This window comes from Madurella fahalii, assembly GCF_045866475.1.
Source record: "Madurella fahalii IFM 68171 DNA, scaffold_5, whole genome shotgun sequence".
Taxonomy (NCBI): Eukaryota; Fungi; Ascomycota; class Sordariomycetes; order Sordariales; genus Madurella; species Madurella fahalii.
Genome location: NW_027263975.1, coordinates 4,553,908 through 4,571,204, shown reverse-complemented (window position 1 = coordinate 4,571,204; position 17,297 = coordinate 4,553,908). Strand labels below are relative to the sequence as shown.

The 17,297-nt window shown below is 58.1% G+C and overlaps 7 protein-coding genes and 1 non-coding gene across 8 annotated transcripts; 4 read left to right on the top strand and 4 right to left on the bottom strand.

The window, feature by feature from the left end:
- Positions 1–4,422: 4,422 nt before the first annotated feature.
- PRP24 (Splicing factor) lies at positions 4,423–7,605 on the top strand (the record flags this gene model as incomplete). The annotated part of the gene is made up of 1 exon (XM_071065356.1): positions 4,423–7,605. The coding sequence occupies one exon, from the start codon at positions 4,423–4,425 to the stop codon at positions 7,603–7,605; it is 3,183 nt and encodes a 1,060-aa protein (XP_070921457.1).
- A 407-nt stretch (positions 7,606–8,012) lies between these two features.
- Positions 8,013–8,410, bottom strand: MFIFM68171_09936 (uncharacterized protein; the record flags this gene model as incomplete). Its single annotated transcript, XM_071065355.1, has 2 exons — positions 8,013–8,230; positions 8,305–8,410. 2 exons carry the CDS (start codon positions 8,408–8,410, stop codon positions 8,013–8,015), a joined length of 324 nt encoding a protein of 107 aa, XP_070921456.1.
- Positions 8,411–9,116: 706 nt separating this feature from the next.
- On the bottom strand, positions 9,117–10,019 carry MFIFM68171_09935 (Methyltransferase-UbiE family protein; the record flags this gene model as incomplete). The annotated part of the gene is made up of 2 exons (XM_071065354.1): positions 9,117–9,292; positions 9,356–10,019. The coding sequence occupies 2 exons, from the start codon at positions 10,017–10,019 to the stop codon at positions 9,117–9,119; spliced, it is 840 nt and encodes a 279-aa protein (XP_070921455.1).
- A 428-nt stretch (positions 10,020–10,447) lies between these two features.
- MFIFM68171_t149 lies at positions 10,448–10,568 on the top strand. Its single transcript has 2 exons — positions 10,448–10,483; positions 10,533–10,568. It is a non-coding gene; the product is annotated as a tRNA-Pro (tRNA).
- A 1,044-nt stretch (positions 10,569–11,612) lies between these two features.
- Positions 11,613–12,413, top strand: MFIFM68171_09934 (uncharacterized protein; the record flags this gene model as incomplete). Its single annotated transcript, XM_071065353.1, has 1 exon — positions 11,613–12,413. One exon carries the CDS (start codon positions 11,613–11,615, stop codon positions 12,411–12,413), a length of 801 nt encoding a protein of 266 aa, XP_070921454.1.
- Positions 12,414–13,416: 1,003 nt separating this feature from the next.
- MFIFM68171_09933 (Tyrosinase copper-binding domain-containing protein) lies at positions 13,417–14,710 on the top strand (the record flags this gene model as incomplete). The annotated part of the gene is made up of 3 exons (XM_071065352.1): positions 13,417–13,631; positions 13,698–14,524; positions 14,589–14,710. The coding sequence occupies 3 exons, from the start codon at positions 13,417–13,419 to the stop codon at positions 14,708–14,710; spliced, it is 1,164 nt and encodes a 387-aa protein (XP_070921453.1).
- A 206-nt stretch (positions 14,711–14,916) lies between these two features.
- MFIFM68171_09932 (S-adenosyl-L-methionine-dependent methyltransferase) lies at positions 14,917–15,881 on the bottom strand (the record flags this gene model as incomplete). Its single annotated transcript, XM_071065351.1, has 3 exons — positions 14,917–15,093; positions 15,154–15,331; positions 15,391–15,881. The coding sequence occupies 3 exons, from the start codon at positions 15,879–15,881 to the stop codon at positions 14,917–14,919; spliced, it is 846 nt and encodes a 281-aa protein (XP_070921452.1).
- A 468-nt stretch (positions 15,882–16,349) lies between these two features.
- On the bottom strand, positions 16,350–17,033 carry MFIFM68171_09931 (uncharacterized protein; the record flags this gene model as incomplete). The annotated part of the gene is made up of 1 exon (XM_071065350.1): positions 16,350–17,033. The coding sequence occupies one exon, from the start codon at positions 17,031–17,033 to the stop codon at positions 16,350–16,352; it is 684 nt and encodes a 227-aa protein (XP_070921451.1).
- Positions 17,034–17,297: the final 264 nt, after the last annotated feature.

The following is a 17,297-nucleotide window of genomic DNA, read 5'->3' as shown; positions in this document are numbered from 1 at the left end:
CTTTTCCTTGCCGGGGCCAAGTGGATGCATTGAAGACGCGCCCCGCGGTCAAGGGCTGTCGCATTCTTCAAGAAAGCTAGAGAAGAACCAAGGTGCAGGAACAGGGATTGTAGAGTGTGGAATTGCACAAGCCCTACAATAGTGTACTCTGTCGGTTTTGTGTTGGGAAAGCTATGGTTTCCCTAGGAGTTAGCGGGATTACTCGAGTGCTACCTGGCTTCAACGGCCTTTATATGAAAAGCATCGCATGTTCCGACAGAAAAAAACGGGGAATGAAACCTCAGCCACTAAGATATCACACTTCTTAGTAAGGACCCCCCACAAGCCCTTCGCTTCACCTACTGACCAGTTTCCCCGCTCGGTCCATATCTCGGCCTCATTGTTACACTCAGGCTCTCCCGGCCGTGTGTGGTGTGGGGACAACAGACCGGAACCTTTATCATCGGGTCCACTGATCGTTGAACGCATAGAGGGCATTTCCCGCTTTGCTGGCTTGGAATCGCTTTTTTCGATCAGAAACTGTGGGAAAGCAATGTTGGCATGACAAAGCCCTGGATATTGCGTAACTGGGACCCATAACCTACTTACCCTTGGCTGCCAAACCGGATTTTGGATCCGGTTTGCTCTCTGCGCTTCGAAATAATCAACCGCAACGGGTTGGAAACTGTGGTGGCCGCATCTCTGTTGGGTCGCGGACGGCAACTATGTTAGGTCCCTGAGGCATAACCTCTGTAGGACAGAATAACCACAATGGTATGGACGAGGTTGTCACTGTCACTGTGGCAGTGATGTCGGGTCATACAGGGGGTCTTGACGATACGAAGGTGGGTCATTCTGCGTCTGAGAAGCAACCTCTCGGGCAGGGATTTGATGAGAAGCCGCAACGCCGGAGGGTGAAAAGGATAGCCGGCTTAGTAGCGAATTGAAAGCGTCCTTGTTTCCATGGAAGTCGTCGGACATCACCAGGAGAGAGCTTCCACCTTTGGAATTGCGATCTTCCTTGCCCGGTGCTTCGGACTTTCTTTGCCGTTGGTGGTCTGCTTCTTTTGGCAGAACAGTGCCCCGAGAGGACGTTGTGTCTGTGCATCTCTGACGCTTTCTTTGTTTGCCAGATTGTTCCTCGGTAGAGATCGACCGAAACGCTGGGTGAACAGCGAATTGGAGGGTGGCATGGGGCGTCATGGCGTCGATCATATCCAGCTGCCGGCGGATCAGCTCGGTGCCTCCCTGCCCGGCGACTGTTTGGTTGGGCCCAACGCATATCCAGTTTGAGGCGGCGTCTTCGTCGGCCGAGATGTCGGTGCGCTCAAGCCGCAGAGCTGAGCCATCCGTTCGTACATGAACGCTACCAGGTTCGAGAATTTCTGTGTAAACTCGACGTTTTACGATCGGATAGTCGCCGCTATCCTCCCCGAGCGACTGACGATGTGGTCTCTTCGTGCTCGTGCGGTGACTGGTTTCGGTCTCTTGGTCGGCCATCACGATGGGATTCGCGACGTAAGTTGAAGAAAGCCTGGCTTGGAAGGCTAGAGTTGCTCGTTAGAATAAACATAGATCCAATGGAACCAGGGGATCCTGTACCCGCCTTGAGTTCGATAAAATGCGTGGTTGGGAGACGTATAACCTGAAGCGAATGCAAGCAGAAAATATCAACTAGAAGATGAAACATTAGGTATGGTCAGGTGGGCTGGAAAATGTTTAATCAATGCGACCTTTCTTTTCATCTTGTCTCTTGCTCTCGCCTCGCTCCTCGCTCCTCGCTCCTCGCTCCATGCTTTCCACCTTCTTCCGTTCCTTCTTTCCTTTCCTTTGTCCGTTTCCATCCGCTATTTCCTCTATTCTTTAGCGTCTCGCCCTGAACTCCTGCACCTAGCTTACTTTGCGCATTCCTTTTCTGAAGTACCCGGAGGAGTTTAGCAAGTTAGACGCTGGACTGGGCTACTCTCTCCAGGATTTCCCGTTCGCGTTCTCTTCCAGCATCAAACCCCGGAAACCTCTCGCAGCACTGCCCTGTCCCAAATCAGACTACTACTGCGCTTCGTTGTGAGAGCTCGTTTCTAGCCACACATTATAAATTTAAATCGATTAAGCGAGTTTGTTCCTCTCAATAAACGAATCGTTAGACTGTTAGTTGTCTGGGCTCTTCTCTGCTCCCTTGGCGCGCGTTTGCAAAATCGAGAGGCGGGTTATGACGTCATTGTGGTTAGCTGGGATAGATCAATTCGTTCGCTCAATCGTTTCGCTAGTGCAATACTGCTTGTTGCATAGATAGACCAAGCATTTAAGTCCCAATCACGATGCGATAACCGGAGGTTTGAATTCTGTTTGGATCAATTAAGGGAGATGCAACCTGGAAGCTGGCGCAACTCGGACAAGGACGGCGGCAGAGGCGGCAACAGCGTTCGGCGTGCCTCTCCGGAACCCTTGCTTCCCTCTGCCGGTTCACCAGAACAAGTCTCCTGTCCCTAAACCGTTCCTGGAACCTGCTTGGTCAACCCCCCGTACAAAATGAGATGAGGGAGCAATGCTCGGCATCGAAGGACTGCGGAACTGGACTGTTGCCTGAATCTCTGACAAGTCCCTCGGCATCGTTTCGGGGCACTTCTACGATGGGAGGCACGTGCCGCAACCGCGTGCCAGACCCAGCGCGGCAGGCAATCTGGACTGGTTGGAGGAAAACCGTCCGAATCCCGGCTCGATTGGTGGGACGAACAAGATGCGCTGCTAGACCTTGTAGCTGTGACGCTTAAAAGAACCCCCATAAGACATTCATGTCGACGGGAAAGAACGTGTAGGGGAAAGACGGCCTCGAATTGGGCGGCATCTCTCGATCTCTCCGGGCTGTCTTGCTCGTTGAATCCGTCCAGCCTCCCGCTGTTACATTGCGCTCCGCTCGCTCGTCAGCAGGATGACGCGATATTTGCTAAATTCCCAGGGAATGTGGGGGCGAGAGGGGCCTAGACCCGCAGGTCACCGGATATGACGGCACCCCACAATGCAGCACTACGTCATAGGGCTCGGTTCGGGAGGACTCGCGGTGAGAGATTCACCAGGCGTGGCAGGTGGATTCTCGGCAGAGCAAAGCGAGACACTGCCAGACCAACGACCCAACCCGTGTGAAAATTCCACAGCGCCGAGCCGCGGGTGGTTGATTCGCGCATGGCGCTCTTGGAAGCAGAATCTGGGTCTGGCGTGGTGGTCAGGGTCCTGCGGGAACGAGCGAGGCATTCTCTCATTGGCTGCCGACGGCGAGATCAGCAGGATCGGCAGAAACCCGGGGCTCGGCGGCCTTTTGTGCTTCCGCCCAGGCATTCGAAAAAAATCCAGCAGAGACCCTGGGATTCTCTGTCAGGAAAGGATGCGCCACCATCGCAGCAGTTGTTCAAATTTTTTTTAATTTTTTTTTTTTTTAATTTTTTATTTTTAATTTTTTTTTTAACCTTCCTTCCCCCTTTCCTTCGAGTCGTCCGAGGGCCGATCGGAAGAAGGCTCTGACCGGTCGCTTTCGGAAGTCTCACAGTTCCGGCCAAGATAAATCGGGGTTTTGCTCCATCGGACCTGAGACAACCCACTCGTAAATCGTAGCGCGCGATGCTAGCGTGACCGTGTCCCCCACGCTCTTCTCGAGATCCAGAGCAGTCAGAAGGCCAGGTTTGTAACAGCCCTCGGGCGCCGAACATCAAGTCAGGAAATCGGCCTTGTTCAGATGCCGTGATTGATTTCCAAGGGCGCCGCGAAGGGACCGCAAAAGGCTCAAAGCGTTTGTTGCAAATTGTTGCTTTGGCGGGTGGGCCCAGTCACGGAAGTGGGGCCGCCGATTTTGCATTTCCTAGGGGTGCACATCTGCATGATGGGTCAACCACCACCGTCGGCTGGGGTCGACAGCTGAAGGTGCTGCCTCGTGAAGCCGGACCGAAACAGGGGCTGGGCGCGACTTGCACTGTCTGTAACTACTATCCTTCGTGGTACTGTACACTAGCATACACGTCGAGCTGGAGCTTGCTCACACGCGCATCCACACGTAACTCGCGCACGCATGCACACACACACACACACACACCCACACACACACATTCTCTCTCTCTCTCCCTCTCTTTTCCTCTCACGCACATCCCGCTAAACCCACTGTGCGACAGTGACACGGTGCACGGCAGCAGCGGCCTGAGGTTCCAGACTCGGCCCTTGCACCTAGGCCATCAGGTCCGCGCTGCGAGCTTTCGGGTCATCACCGGGTTTAGCCCAGTCCAGAACCTTCCTGCCAAATTTCAGCATTCAACCGTTCGCCGATCGCCCTTGTTCAACGCTCATCGCTCAACGCTCAGCGCGCTGCTGCGAACCGCCCATCGCCCCTCCGCCACGCCGAGTAATCATCAATCAAGTCACCATCCGATGACTCGGCATTTCTGACACCACGCTGGCAAAATGGCGAACCCGGTGGGGGAGGATAACTGGGTCGAGTATGTCGACCAACAGCTGCGCGAGGCCAACGACCTCGAGGGCCGCGTGCGCGTCGTCGAATCCTTCCAGCGCGCGACCCAGGCCGAGCCCGGCAGCCTCAAGGTGTGGATGGCCTACTGCGAATACTTTTGGTCGCTCTACACCGACTGCCAGCCCGGCAGCGACGCTGGCTGGCCGCACGACGAGCAGCAGATCGGCCGCGAGTCGTTCACGCTCGACGCCGCCCTCAACCTGTGGCAGGAGGGCTACGAAGCCGTCCAGTACCGCCTGTCCGACAGCCACGAGCTATGGAACCGCTGGGTGTCGCTCGAGATGGAGCTGCTGCGGCGCACCGCGACCGAGGCCGGCGTCCGGAGGATCACACATCTGTTCAAGAACCGCCTCGCTGTCCCCCACTCCACCTGGGATGCCACGTCGCAGATGTTCTCCAACTTCCTCTCCGAGTACAACCGGCAGGCCTACGAGAGCGAGATGGCCCAGGTGACTAAGAATGCCAGGGACGCGAAGCGGCTGTACGAGCTGCGCGACCCTTGGGAGACCAAGCTCCAGCTCGCCACCAAGACTCACGATGCCGCCGCGCTGCGCGCCGCCATGGCCGAGTACATCCACTGGGAAATCCGGCAGACCAAGTCGAAGAAGGACACCGTGGTCAATTTCCGCATCTGCCTCGGCCTCTTCTCGCGCGCCCTCACTGGCGTCCTGGCCTCGGATGAGGACACTTGGCTTAACTTTGCAGTGCTAATCTCGACCACGCACACAGAGCTCAAGACCGGCCGCTCCCAGATGCCCCTAAGCCTGGTGCCCAACATGCTCGACGTCCTGCAGCGCGCCGTGCACCACGTCCCGTGGTCGGGCCCCATCTGGGCGCGCTACATCCTGACCGCCGAGGAGGCCGGCTTGTCCTTCACCGACATCGAGCGCATCAAGCACGCCGCCACCAATAGCGCCCAATTGGACAGGGACGGCATGGCGGGCGTCCTCGACATGTACGCCGCCTGGTGCGGCTACCTCAAGCGGACGGCCATGAACCCCAATGCCACCGAGGAGGCGGTCGATGTGGCCGAGGTGGGACTCCCGTCGGCGCTCGAGGACGTCAAGCATTGGGGCAAGCGCAAGTACGGCGAGGCGTACCAGGGCGACCCCGACTTTCGGTTAGAGAAGATCTTGATCCAGTTTCTAACAGAGCGCAAGGATGACATTGACGGCGCCCGGTCCGTCTGGGATGAGTTGTCCCAGATCGAGCTGCACGCCAACAACTATGACTTTTGGCTCAACTGGTACATGTGGGAGATGGTCGTCTTCACCACGGCCAGGAGCAAGACACGGAGCCCGACGCCGGCCACTCAGACCCAAGGACTGCGGGTGCCCGCGTTTGCGACGCGCGTCTTCACCCGGGCGCTCAAGGTGCGCACACTCGATTGGCCGGAGCGCATCATGGAGGTCTATCTCAACCACTGCAACGACTACGAGCACGCCGAGACCTTGCGGGAGGCCCAGGACACCATCTACAAGACGCGCAAGGGCGTAGCCAAGAGGCGCGAGCGCGAGACGGCGCAGGCAGCTCAGCAGACAGCCCAACAACAGGCCGCACTGGCAGTCAGCGCGCACGATCACGTCATGGTGGATGCTGCCGACGGGGGATCGCCCGGGTTCAAGCGGAAGCGCGAGGCGACGCCCGGCGATGACGAAAGCGGGAACAAGCGGCCGAAAGGCGACGCGAACGGCGAGGAACTGAAGCGGGACCGGGAGAACACCTCGGTATTCGTCGCGAACCTGCCGAGCGAGGCAACGCAAACCAAGGTGAAGCAGTTCTTTCGCGAGTACGGGCACATCAACAACATTGACCTGCAGAAACGTGACGATGCGGCAGTGGCGCTGGTCGAGTTCCGCACTCCCGACGACGCCAGGTCGGCGCTGCTACGCGACGGCAAGTATTTCGGCGATCGCGTCGTCCAGGTCACGGCCGCGACCGACTGCACGCTCTACATCACCAACTACCCTCCCGAAGCCGGCGAGCAGTACATCCGCGACCTCTTCAAGGATTGCGGCGAAATCTTTAGCGTCCGCTTCCCCAGCGTCAAGTATAACACCAAGCGCCGCTTCTGCTACTTGACATTCCGCGACCGCGCCTCGGCCGCCGCCGCCACCAAGCTCGACGGCAAGCCCCTCGAAGGCGGCAAGTACAAGCTACTCGCCAAGTTCTCAGACCCGCTTGCCAAACAGCACCGGCAGGGCGCTCAGGCCGAAGAGCGGGAGCTGCACGTCGTCAATCTGCCTCGCAACACATCCGAGGAGGACGTCCGCGGCCTGTTCGCCAAGGCCGGGAATGTCCTGAGCGTGCGGGTGCCGCGCAACATGGCGGGCCACAGCCACGGCACGGCGTTTGTAGTCATGGAGACCAAGGCCGAGGCGCAGGAGGCGATTCGGACCTTGGACAAGCTCATCTTTGGCAACCGCGCGGTCAAGGTCGAACTGTCCCGTCCCCCGACGCACAAGACGACGGCGACGAGTCGAGCGGCCGACGGTACAACGCCGGAGGCTGGCTCGCCTTCTCCGGGACCTTCGGGGCCAACACCGGCCGAGATCGCCGCGCGGACGATTACCGTGTTGGGTATACCCGACACAATGAACGATGCGCGGGTGCGGAGCGTGCTGGCGCCGCTGATAGGGGGCCAAGAGAGTATTGTGAAACTGGTGCTGCACCCGACGCATGGCGGGGCGGTGGTCGAGTTTGGCGATGCTGCGGCGGCGGGCAAGGCGGCGCTGGCGATTGAAGGAGTCGAGGTCGAGGGCGGGACAAAACTTAAGACTGGGACAGTGGCAGAGCTGTTTAGGAGTAAAGGAGAGAAGAGGATCGACCGGATCGATACAGCTGGCGGGAAAAAGGCACCTACTGCGGCGGAGCTGATGCCCCCCCCGCAGACTGTGCGCAGACCGGTGGCGGGAACGCTGGGGAGAGGAGGGAAAAGGGGCTTGGGGTTTTTGCCAAAGAAAGATAGCGGCATGAATGGAATTGCACCGACCGCAACCGTGGCTCCAACTGGCGCTACGGGCGGGGGCAAGAGTAATGCCGACTTCAAAAAGATGTTTTTGGGGGGCAAAGGGGAACAACAGAACACGGAAGGTAATGGGAGCAATACTGACTGACTGTCCAGCGGACTGGACTAGGTAGGGCATGAGTGCATTGTTGGGCTGTATGATACCACGGATCGTGTGCACTGGGATTGCTACTTAGCTATGAATACCCCTTAGCATTGGTTGGAATTGGTCGTCGGGGGTGAGGTTGCCTATCTCGGAATCTAAATCTAGTACATCTTAGTCAATGAGTCGCAGGTCGTGCGCGCTTGTCGTAGTCTGGTGAATGAGTAGGGTTGAGATCCCGAAATCCAAGCTACGGCGCCTCCCTCCCATCCCCATCTTCGCCCTTTCATTTTAACACTTCAGCCGCTAATGCTCATCTCATTTCACACAAGTAGTTAACTAACCGCCGACCTCCTGCTTCCTTTTCCCCTGCAACAAGCTGACCCCTAACCCTTTAATTCAACCCACACTCTTTAGATCTCGTCCCTAAGATGCGCAGAGGACCCGCGCCTCCCTGCGCCTTGCGGGTCTGCCAGGAACTCGAGCAGCACCATCTGCATGTCCTCGGAGGCGGTGTCGTAGTCGCCCGTCGAGGCGAAGAGCAACTCGAAGTTCGCCGTGGAGTCGTCCGCCCCGTCGCGGGCGGCGGGGATGCTTGCCGGGAAGAGACGTCTGTGGGGGACGTGTGCGTCTAGTCGGTAGAGATAATATTTTGGTCCGGGTTAGTGTAATTATCCCGTTTCTTTCGCTTTGCTCTCTACGTACGTATCTCGGCGCCTGCGGCGTCGGCGCCGGCACATTGGCCTACCCCGAGGTTGGTGGTTATTGGGGTTGGGGAGGCGCCGTTGCCCACTTGGGTGGTGATGCACATTTTGGGGAGGGTGGGTTTGATATGGTTTATGATGAGGGTTTGGTTGTTGGTTCTTGGATGCGTTGGGAGTGTTGGGACGGTGGTCTGGCGGGGCGTTCTTTGTTAACTTAATTATCGTGTGAGGGGCGGTTTGGGTGGCGTGGGGTGACGCCATGAAGTCGGCGGCGCTTTGACTTGGCTGGAGAGATCCATCTCCAATCTTCGAGTTCCTTCCGGTGGTGGTTATTGGGTGGGCATGAGCCCGGTCTTTGACGATCGGAGCGAAGCTCCGTCATCTGCCGTGAGCGTGTGGGGAACACCCTTGCTACCACCTGTCCAAGATTACATTCTGTGTAACGGTTGACGAGGGAAACCAGAGTGAAGCCTCTACGATCCAATCTAGAAAATGTTCAGTACCGCCTGGCGAGCTATGAAATGGTATGAAAGCACCGAACCTATGTAGAGTTCATTTCATTGTGAAGACACCAATTCAAAGCTGTCCCGTCTATACATAACAGATTGTCCCCTTGCCAACACAAGCACCCTTTCTCCTATTTCTAGTCGGGGGAGGGGGGGCGTGGAATAGATGCTGGTTGAGACGGTGGAAATGGGGCCGCTGTGTCGGCGAGAGAGGGAAGTATGTGGAAATGATGGGGTGGGAATCTGACATAAGGACTACCACCATCATCATATTTCGGGGTTCAGCGTTTAGTTCCCCCCTAAAGAGTTACGCCTTTCTCACAATGACCTCTCCGTTCATGAGACCCAACGTAGCATCGCCCGTCACAATCCACTCTTCCCACCCCTTCACCATCCAGTCTAAGTCGCCCTCAGTAACAATCCCCAGCTCAAGCGCTTTGCTACGTAGCGGCCCGTCTAGCAGCCGCTGTATCATCGCTTCACCTACAACGAAGTCAGCGCCATAATAGTCACCAACATCAGTCGATCTAGACAGCTGTCACTCACCCCACGCCCTCCGGTCTTCCGGCTTGCTGTAACACCACGCGCCAAAGCTCGCCTCGACATCCTCCCTCTCCACCCCAGCCTTTATCACCCACGACACCAACTCCCTCCCGGCCTTTGCGTGCCCGCCGTTCGCCAGCTGCACGCTGACCATGACCTCATGGAACCTCAGCAGCGCCGGAATCTCGGGCCACAGGCACCACGTGAGCATGTCCGCCTCCCGCAGCGCCACGATGCCGCCGCGCTTCGTCACGCGGAGCATCTCGCGCACTGCGTCGACCGGCGCGCCGAGGTGCGTCAGGACCTGGTGGGCGTGGGCGACGTTGAAGGCGGCGTCGGCAAAGGGCAGGGCGTAGGCGCTGGCGGGCTGGAAGGCGATGTTGGACACGCCCTGGGACTCGGCATGGGCCTGGGCGCGCGCGAGGATGTCGGCGGATATGTCGGTTGCGGTGAGGCGGCCCGAGGGGAGGTACTTTGCCAGGGAGGCAGTGATGGTGCCCGAGCCGGCGCCGACGTCGAGGAATTGGAGGCTGGGGTTCTCGTGGACGGCACGTTGTAGGTGCGGGAGGAGGTAGGCGGCGCTGTTTTCGGCGGTGCGCCATTCGTGGTGCTTTACTTGGGAAGGGGCGTGCCCCGGGGCGTAGGGGGTATGCCGGGGTTCCGTCATTTTGATTTTGGGTGTTTCTTGTCCGGGATTGTATCGGAGCTGGGTGCTGGGGGAAGAATATATGCCAAGACGTTGGGAACTCCTATGAAAATTCAACTACTGGACACGCCGTGTTCGCGTGAATAAACGAAATCAGTGGTTGAACTAAATAAGTGACGTAATATGGGTAGGGTAGTAGCTCTGTCGAAGTCAGGGGTTTAGGGGCAGGCTGAAACGGGCTATTCATCGTCAAGTCGGCAACTCCGCTAGTGAGTCCAATCTAATGCAAAACAATTTCGATAGTTAAAGCCAGCAGTGGCAGAACTCCAGGATAATTCAAAATAGAGATGCTCGGGAAGTGCGTGGTGGAGTTGGCGCCACCAATGGCCATCTAAGGCGCGCTGTCCGGCTCTGGCTCCTACACGCGACAAACACAGAATCCGACTCCGGGCTCAATGGTCTAGTGGTATGATTCGCGCTTCGGGTCTTGGGATAATATTCCTTCCCCTCGGCTTGACAACAAGCCAGACAAGATGTGCGAGGTCTCGGGTTCGATCCCCGATTGAGCCCTATTCTTTTGCCTCGGGTGATCGTTTTTGTGATTGTTGGCTTTTACGATTTAACTTTGAAGATGAGACAGCTCAAGCTCACGTACATGTGGCTAAATGGCGCTTCACTAAGTGAAATGGCCTCCTCGGCCATCCTCTTGCTCTTGTTCCTTTAAATTACATCCTCGGCTTCAACCGCCGCTCAGGAACGAGCCTTGGACCTTAACCCTCTGCGTCTATGTCTTACCGGGCATCGATGGCACCTCTTGACACCCAGCCCGTGTCTCGCTGCGGCTGTAGGCTAAGCAGAATAGTCAAGAGACTTTCTTCCTGTTCGACCGCGCGCACCGACCGGCCGGCCGGCTAAGATACCTATTCGATGCCCCCTTGAGGGTTTGGGACTCGACATGCAGCTGAGTGAGGCCCGAGGCGCGAACTCTAGGTGTCATTTAGCAGGCCAACCGCACGAATATTGACTATAAAACGACCTACTGCCACTATCACATGGCACATCGAGGAGGTGCTGTGACCAAGTGCTGGTGCCGGCCAACGACGAGCACGGCTGGAGCATTTTCACGACTAGCCACGGCCATGGTACTCTTACACTCGGAAGGTTTTGGGAAATTGATGGCAAAGATAGTAAACTCGACGATGGGGTTTTGGGACCAACGTTATGTCCCGAGAAATTTCAACGCTCTTGGTTGTAACGAAACGCTTGTTTTCATGAGTGCGCTTCTCGTTGGATCTTCTCGCTAGAACTCGGGCGGCGACGCGTTTTTGGATCATGCGCGCCACGACCGTCATGACGGATGATCGGCATGGTTAATGCGCGCTGTGCCCTATTGGGCCGGAACATTTCTTTGTGAGGGGGAAAGAAGAAACAAAAAAGAAAAAAGAAAAAAAAAGATTGGAAAAGAAACCTTGAGCTTCTCGCGACGGTGGCCTGTAGAGCTCCCAGCTGGCGCCGGAGAGGAGCAAAACGGACTGGAGCTAGCATTTATTGAATTCTTCGTGTATGCCTGAACGAGCCCGAGCCCACGCTCGCCTTTGCCCACATAGACAGATCATGGCTCTCCTGGAGCATGCATCGGCGACGGGGGGGGACTGGGCAGCTTTGCTCTATCCTTCTTCCCAACCACCGAACAACGACGGGCTCTCGTCAGCAAACCAGCAGTCACCCGAGACAGCCGACAGGCGGGCCGAGAATGCCTCCGTGCAGCCTTCTCCACGTGATGCCGTCTCAGCCAACACAGGGGTGACGGCCAATCACTCGATGGCGGTCTGGGCTTCCTCCCCGCAAACTCGGACATTGGGGGAGAGCTTGGACGCCATGGCCGTCCAGCGAACGACAATTGCACCGTCCGCGGCGGGATCAGTACCTCTGATGCCTCTTCCGCCCGTCGAGTCGGGACGGGAGCGCGGCTGGGCGAAAGTGAGGGTCATTCAGATCCATCCGGCAGCGACCGGTAGCGCGACCGGTAGCGCGTCCGGGAGTAGCACCCGAAAGACCAAAAAGGCTTCCAAGAAGTGCCTTGGCGACAACAATCACCGCACCCTGGACGAGTATCAAGAAATTGTACGTCAGCGGCACAACCGCGTCGGAAAGAAGTATCGAGACAAGATGAACGGCGAGTTCGGACAATTGCTGGCCGCGCTTCACATCGACGACGTTGGCGACGACGACGAGCCTCACGACAGCGACGGTGACGACAAGGCTGCGGCGGCGCGCGTCAACGGCCGCTCGCTCAACAAGGCCAAGGTGCTCGACATGGCGCGCGAGTACGTCGGGGCCCTGCTGGAGAAGCGCGGGGCTTTGTCGATCGAGAGGGAGAGGTTGCGCAGGCAGCTTCGACTTCGCCGGGCCTGACCGGGGTTTGCTTGGGAGCGGGGCCGACAAAATCCTCCGCAGCGCGTATCGAACAAGGGTTAAGAAAAAGCGGAGTGGTCTTTCTTTGGAAACAATACTGGATGGCTATTGTGATAGCTCGCATTCGCCTGGAGAGTCGTGTGTTGTTGGTTTCTAATACCAAGCCCATAATTGGGCTTTCTCCCGCTTCTTGTGTCGAGATGCGGCCAAGTTGTCTTGGCTAGTTCCTATCCCTTGGGGGAAACTTGAAGTTGCTAGGAGCCCACCAATCGCCGGCGCTCTGGAGCGGCCACTACCTGCTTAGTTAGGTAGTTCTGTGCCATCAGTTGTGCTGTATGTCGAATCCCTGATCATACTACACAATACTACAGCCGGATTGTGTGTCTCATGGAATGCATGTATAACGCGGTACCACCACACTATTGTCTTCTCTTGACCTTATTTAGCGAGTAGGATCCGTTCTGTTGACGAGAATGCTCCCACATCCCGCCCTAGTGGTAACACAGCCTCGCCTTTTCTCCTCTCTCCGGGCGTGGTGGCCGTCGCCCCGGCAGGACTGGGCTTGCAGCCGTGTCCCGGGGGGAGCGCGGGGGGGGGGGGAGCGCGGGGGGGTGGGTGCGGGCCGGACAGGGTGGTCAGTCAGGGGCCAAGGCCAGGGGTTCCGCGGCGTTATCGTGACATCGCGCCGTAAACCACGCGCTGCACCTGCTTGTGCCGCGTTGCTGCAGCCCGACCTCCTTCGGTCTGGTTCGCTACCAGCCGGCCCCGTGGCATGCTGACTGCAGAGAACGAAGTAGGTGTGCTACTCTGAACTGTGTCAGAGAGGGTGTACGGCGCGACGCGGGTCAGATTCTAGCGAAAAGGAAATTCAGGGTCCAGGGTAGCGGGAACGTAGTTGGCGCCTCTGGAAGGTGTAATAAATGGAGTGTCGACCGCCGACTCGATGTCCCGTCATCATGGCCATTAGACAGCCAGATCTAGCCTCTCCGCCCATATCGCCAAGATGAAGGTCTCATCTCTTTTCCTTGGGCTCCTCCCCCTAGCTGGCCTCACCACGGCTGCACCCAACGGCGGTGGTAGAGGTGGCAAAGACCCCGAGGTTGTCGCCGCCCGAAGGATCAACACACTGCAGAAGGAGTACCAAAAGTACGTCCGCCAGACCATCAAGCATCGCACGACGGGCTGCACCGGGAACAACATCCTCAAGCGCAAGGAATGGTATGTGTCCCCGCGCGCCCCTTTGTCTCTTCCTTGGTCAGTAAGGCAGTAACCAACAAATACCAGGAGTGCCCTCTCCAAAACTGAGCGTGCCTCGTACATCGCGGCAGTGCATTGCCTCGCCAACGCCGCGGGATCCACGCCCGTCTCCGAGATCCCAGGCGCGCGCACCCGCTACGACGACTTCGTCGGCGCCCACATCCAGCAGACAACCTTTGTCCACGCCTCCGGCCTGTTCCTGGGCTTCCACCGGTACTACGTGCACCTGTACGAGAAGGCCCTGCGCGAGGAGTGCGGTTACACGGGCGCCCAGCCCTACTGGGACTGGACGCTCAGCTACAATGACCCGCGCCTGCATCCCGTCTTTGACGGCTCCGACACGTCCATGGGTAGCAATGGCATCTACGACCCCAATAGACCGGCCACGAACATCACCCTTCCCGGCGGCATCTCCTTCTCGTTCCCACCGGCCACAGGGGGCGGATGCATCAAATCGGGTCCATTCACGGCCGACAAGTACGAGATCCGACTGGGCCCGGTCGGCTACTCCCCGCAGGGCCCGCAGGGTGGGCTGGGGTATAATCCGCGCTGCCTGACGAGGGATCTGAGCCTGGAGCAGGCGGCGCACTGCAGGCCGACGAATGTGACTGCGCTGCTGGATGGATGCCAGGATCTGGGGTGCTTGAATGTCCAGTTCGATAGTGCATCCGGTGGTGTCCACAACACCGGCCATTTCCAGCTGGGCGGCATCGAATTTGATGTATTTGCGAGCCCGAGCGATCCCATGTTTTGGTTGCACCATGCGCAGGTGGATCGGATCTGGACGATTTGGCAGAGCATGGATCCCAAAGCGAGGATTAACCAGGTTTGGGGGACAGGGACGGCAGCGAATAGTAGGTTTTCCAAGGCATGCGTCCGGGGGGAAGAACTCTGATGTGCTGACTTTGGTTTTTGCAGTTCCTCCCAGCGACCCCGTCACGCTGGACTCGACCATCACTTTCGGTGTCATCCACCCACCCATCACAGTGGGCGACGTTGTCTCTAGTATTGACGGGGATATGTGTTACATGTATGAGTGACCGCGGTTCACACGCGCGGTTTTACTCCTTTCTTGGCCACTGAAGAGAGCAGACAGCGATATATAACATAATAATCTCGAAAGCAAACGTGTGTTGCTTGCAACAACACCTCTATGTCGGCTTGTAGCTCTACCAACCTCGAACGTCTCGCTCCATCCGTCCTTGGACCGCATTCAGGCTATCCCAAAAGCCCGGTACTCCCGTCTCTAAAGCAGTCGCATGCGAAACGCAAGAATCGCCGGCAGCTGCGTGTAATTGCTGCTCGACTCAATCCTTGCCTCGGCGTCCTCCTCAGTAAACGCCAGCTCTTCCATGGCGTCCATAACTAGCCCGGAGCGGAAGAAGGTGGTGAACAGCTCATGCATGGGCCGATGGTAGTAAACCTGTATCCCGTTACTCTCGGACGCTTTATGAATCTACTGTGGGATTCCTGAGACACGTACCTGCTTCACCGGCTGCCCCGCCACCGCAATGCCCATGGCAGGCGGCACATACATGTAGTCCTTGATGATCTTGGTGCGCACTACTTCGAGCTCGCCCGTAACGGGGTTGGGCTGCAGCTCAACGTTGCGCGATGCGCCCGAGGTGAAGAAGACGGGGTGTAGGAGCGTGGCAACGAAGCTGGGGCGTCGTTACTTAAGACCTGCAGCGCGTCGGCTCAGAGGCTCAGAGCGACTTACACCCCATCCTTGGCCAACAGCCCCGGCAGGGCCTTCGCGAGCGGCTCCAGTGTCGGAACGTCCATAATCGCCATGTTCATCAATACCACATCATACTTGTCCTCGGGGCTGCCCACCAGGCCCTGCAAGTCCCGCTCGCTGGTCACGTCGGCAACCCGGAACTCTGCCCTTCCCCCGTTCTCCACAAGCGTCCCATCTGCCTGGGCGTAGCTCCTCGCGATCTGGACCATCTCCTCGCACCCGTCCGTCGCCAGAACATGCACTGCGCCGTTCTGCATAAGCCATCTCGCGCACAGGCCATTGCCAGTCGCGAGATCAAGGACTCTACATCCGGGCTTGCTGAGGTGGGCGGAGAGGAGGCGCGTGAGGGAGGGCTCCTGCAGACGGTGCCAGTACTTGTTCCCTGTTTTGCTAATGGTTGCGTCCCAATAGCTGGCGATGGCTTGCCATGACGCGAGGCTTTGCGCGGACAGGGACTCTTGGGTGGACATATTGGGGCTGGGCGTGTTTGTGGGATGGAAGTTGGTGGTTGGGGGAGAACGTAGAAGACGAGAAGTTGAAGCTGGGAATAATTATTAAAATGATGGTGCCAGCCACTGACTTACCTAAGGTACTACATTGACGCCGAGTGACTCACGCCGGCGGTACTGTACCTTAGGTATGCAGGTTTAATCGATACCTGACTTAGCGAGTAAGGTGTCTTCAACCGGATTGGTGGCTAGCTGCTCAACTACTGCAGTTCACCCGAAACAAGATGTACGTCAAGCCGTCGAATGACAAACTGGGAGATATTGGATACCCGAGAAGGCTTCATCCGTTCGGTTCTCAACAAACCAGAGCCAGCATCATGCGATGTGCAGTCTATGAGAATTCTCGGTTTCACAAGGTACTCCCTCCTTAGAGCTAATAGCGAACCACCCTTCACCACCACTACCTTTCCCCGTACCACGTACGCCCGCCTACGGCTTCACAATCCTCCATTGCACACGCAGCGCCGGCTGTCCCTGCCCCTCGCTCCGACAAATCACCGGACTCCAAGCCCCAACCCTCCCGTCCTGCGCAACGCCCTCCGAGGCATGCCTCCTTAGGTAATACCCCAGATCGTTCGTGCCGAACCTAAAACCTCGGTCCACCGCCGGGTGAGACTCGCGACTCAGGCGCACGTCGAGCGCGCAGCTCCCCTGCTGCGCCAGGCGCACCCAGCGCTCCGGCGCCGCCGCCATCTCCCCGGCCGCGACGCTCCAGTACCCCAGCACCGACGTCTGCCCGCCGCTGCCGGAGGGCCACCTGCTCGCCAGCGCCTGGCAGTCGGCCGCCAGCGGCTGGTCCGGCCCGTACGAGTAGTCCGGGTCCGCCTCGCTGCAGTAGGTCGCGTCGAAGAGGATCGAGACGGACGTGTAGGCGGCGCGCTTCCCGCGGACCTTGCCGCCCGCGGCGCCCCCGGAGCCGTGCAGGCGGGAGGGCGACTTCCAGCGGTGCCGGGTGGCCGGGTTGATTTCCGGGTCGAGGCGGGCGACGGGGCCGCCGTTGTCTGCTGCCGCGAGGGAGGCGGCGGGCGCTGCGAGGGCCGTGGTCGCGGCGACGGCGAGGACGGCGAGGACGGCTACGGCTCGGACCACGAGCGAGTGCGTGAGCGACGGCATTGTGGTGCTAGTAGCCCTGTGGTGGTGGGTGTACCGCTTTAAACCTAGAGGTTCGAGATGGTGTGGAGTCAGGAACTGCCTACGGCAAATGGGAATTGAGGTGGTGGTAGCGACTCGGTGGCTTGGAGTGCGTCTTGATGAGGTCCAGACTCGGAAACCCAACTTCGAGGGAGAGCCATTATATGCGCCTAGGGTGTTCTTGTACGGCCACTCGTTTGTCATCACTCCCACGTACCACACCACGCGGCGGTTGTACGTTCCCCA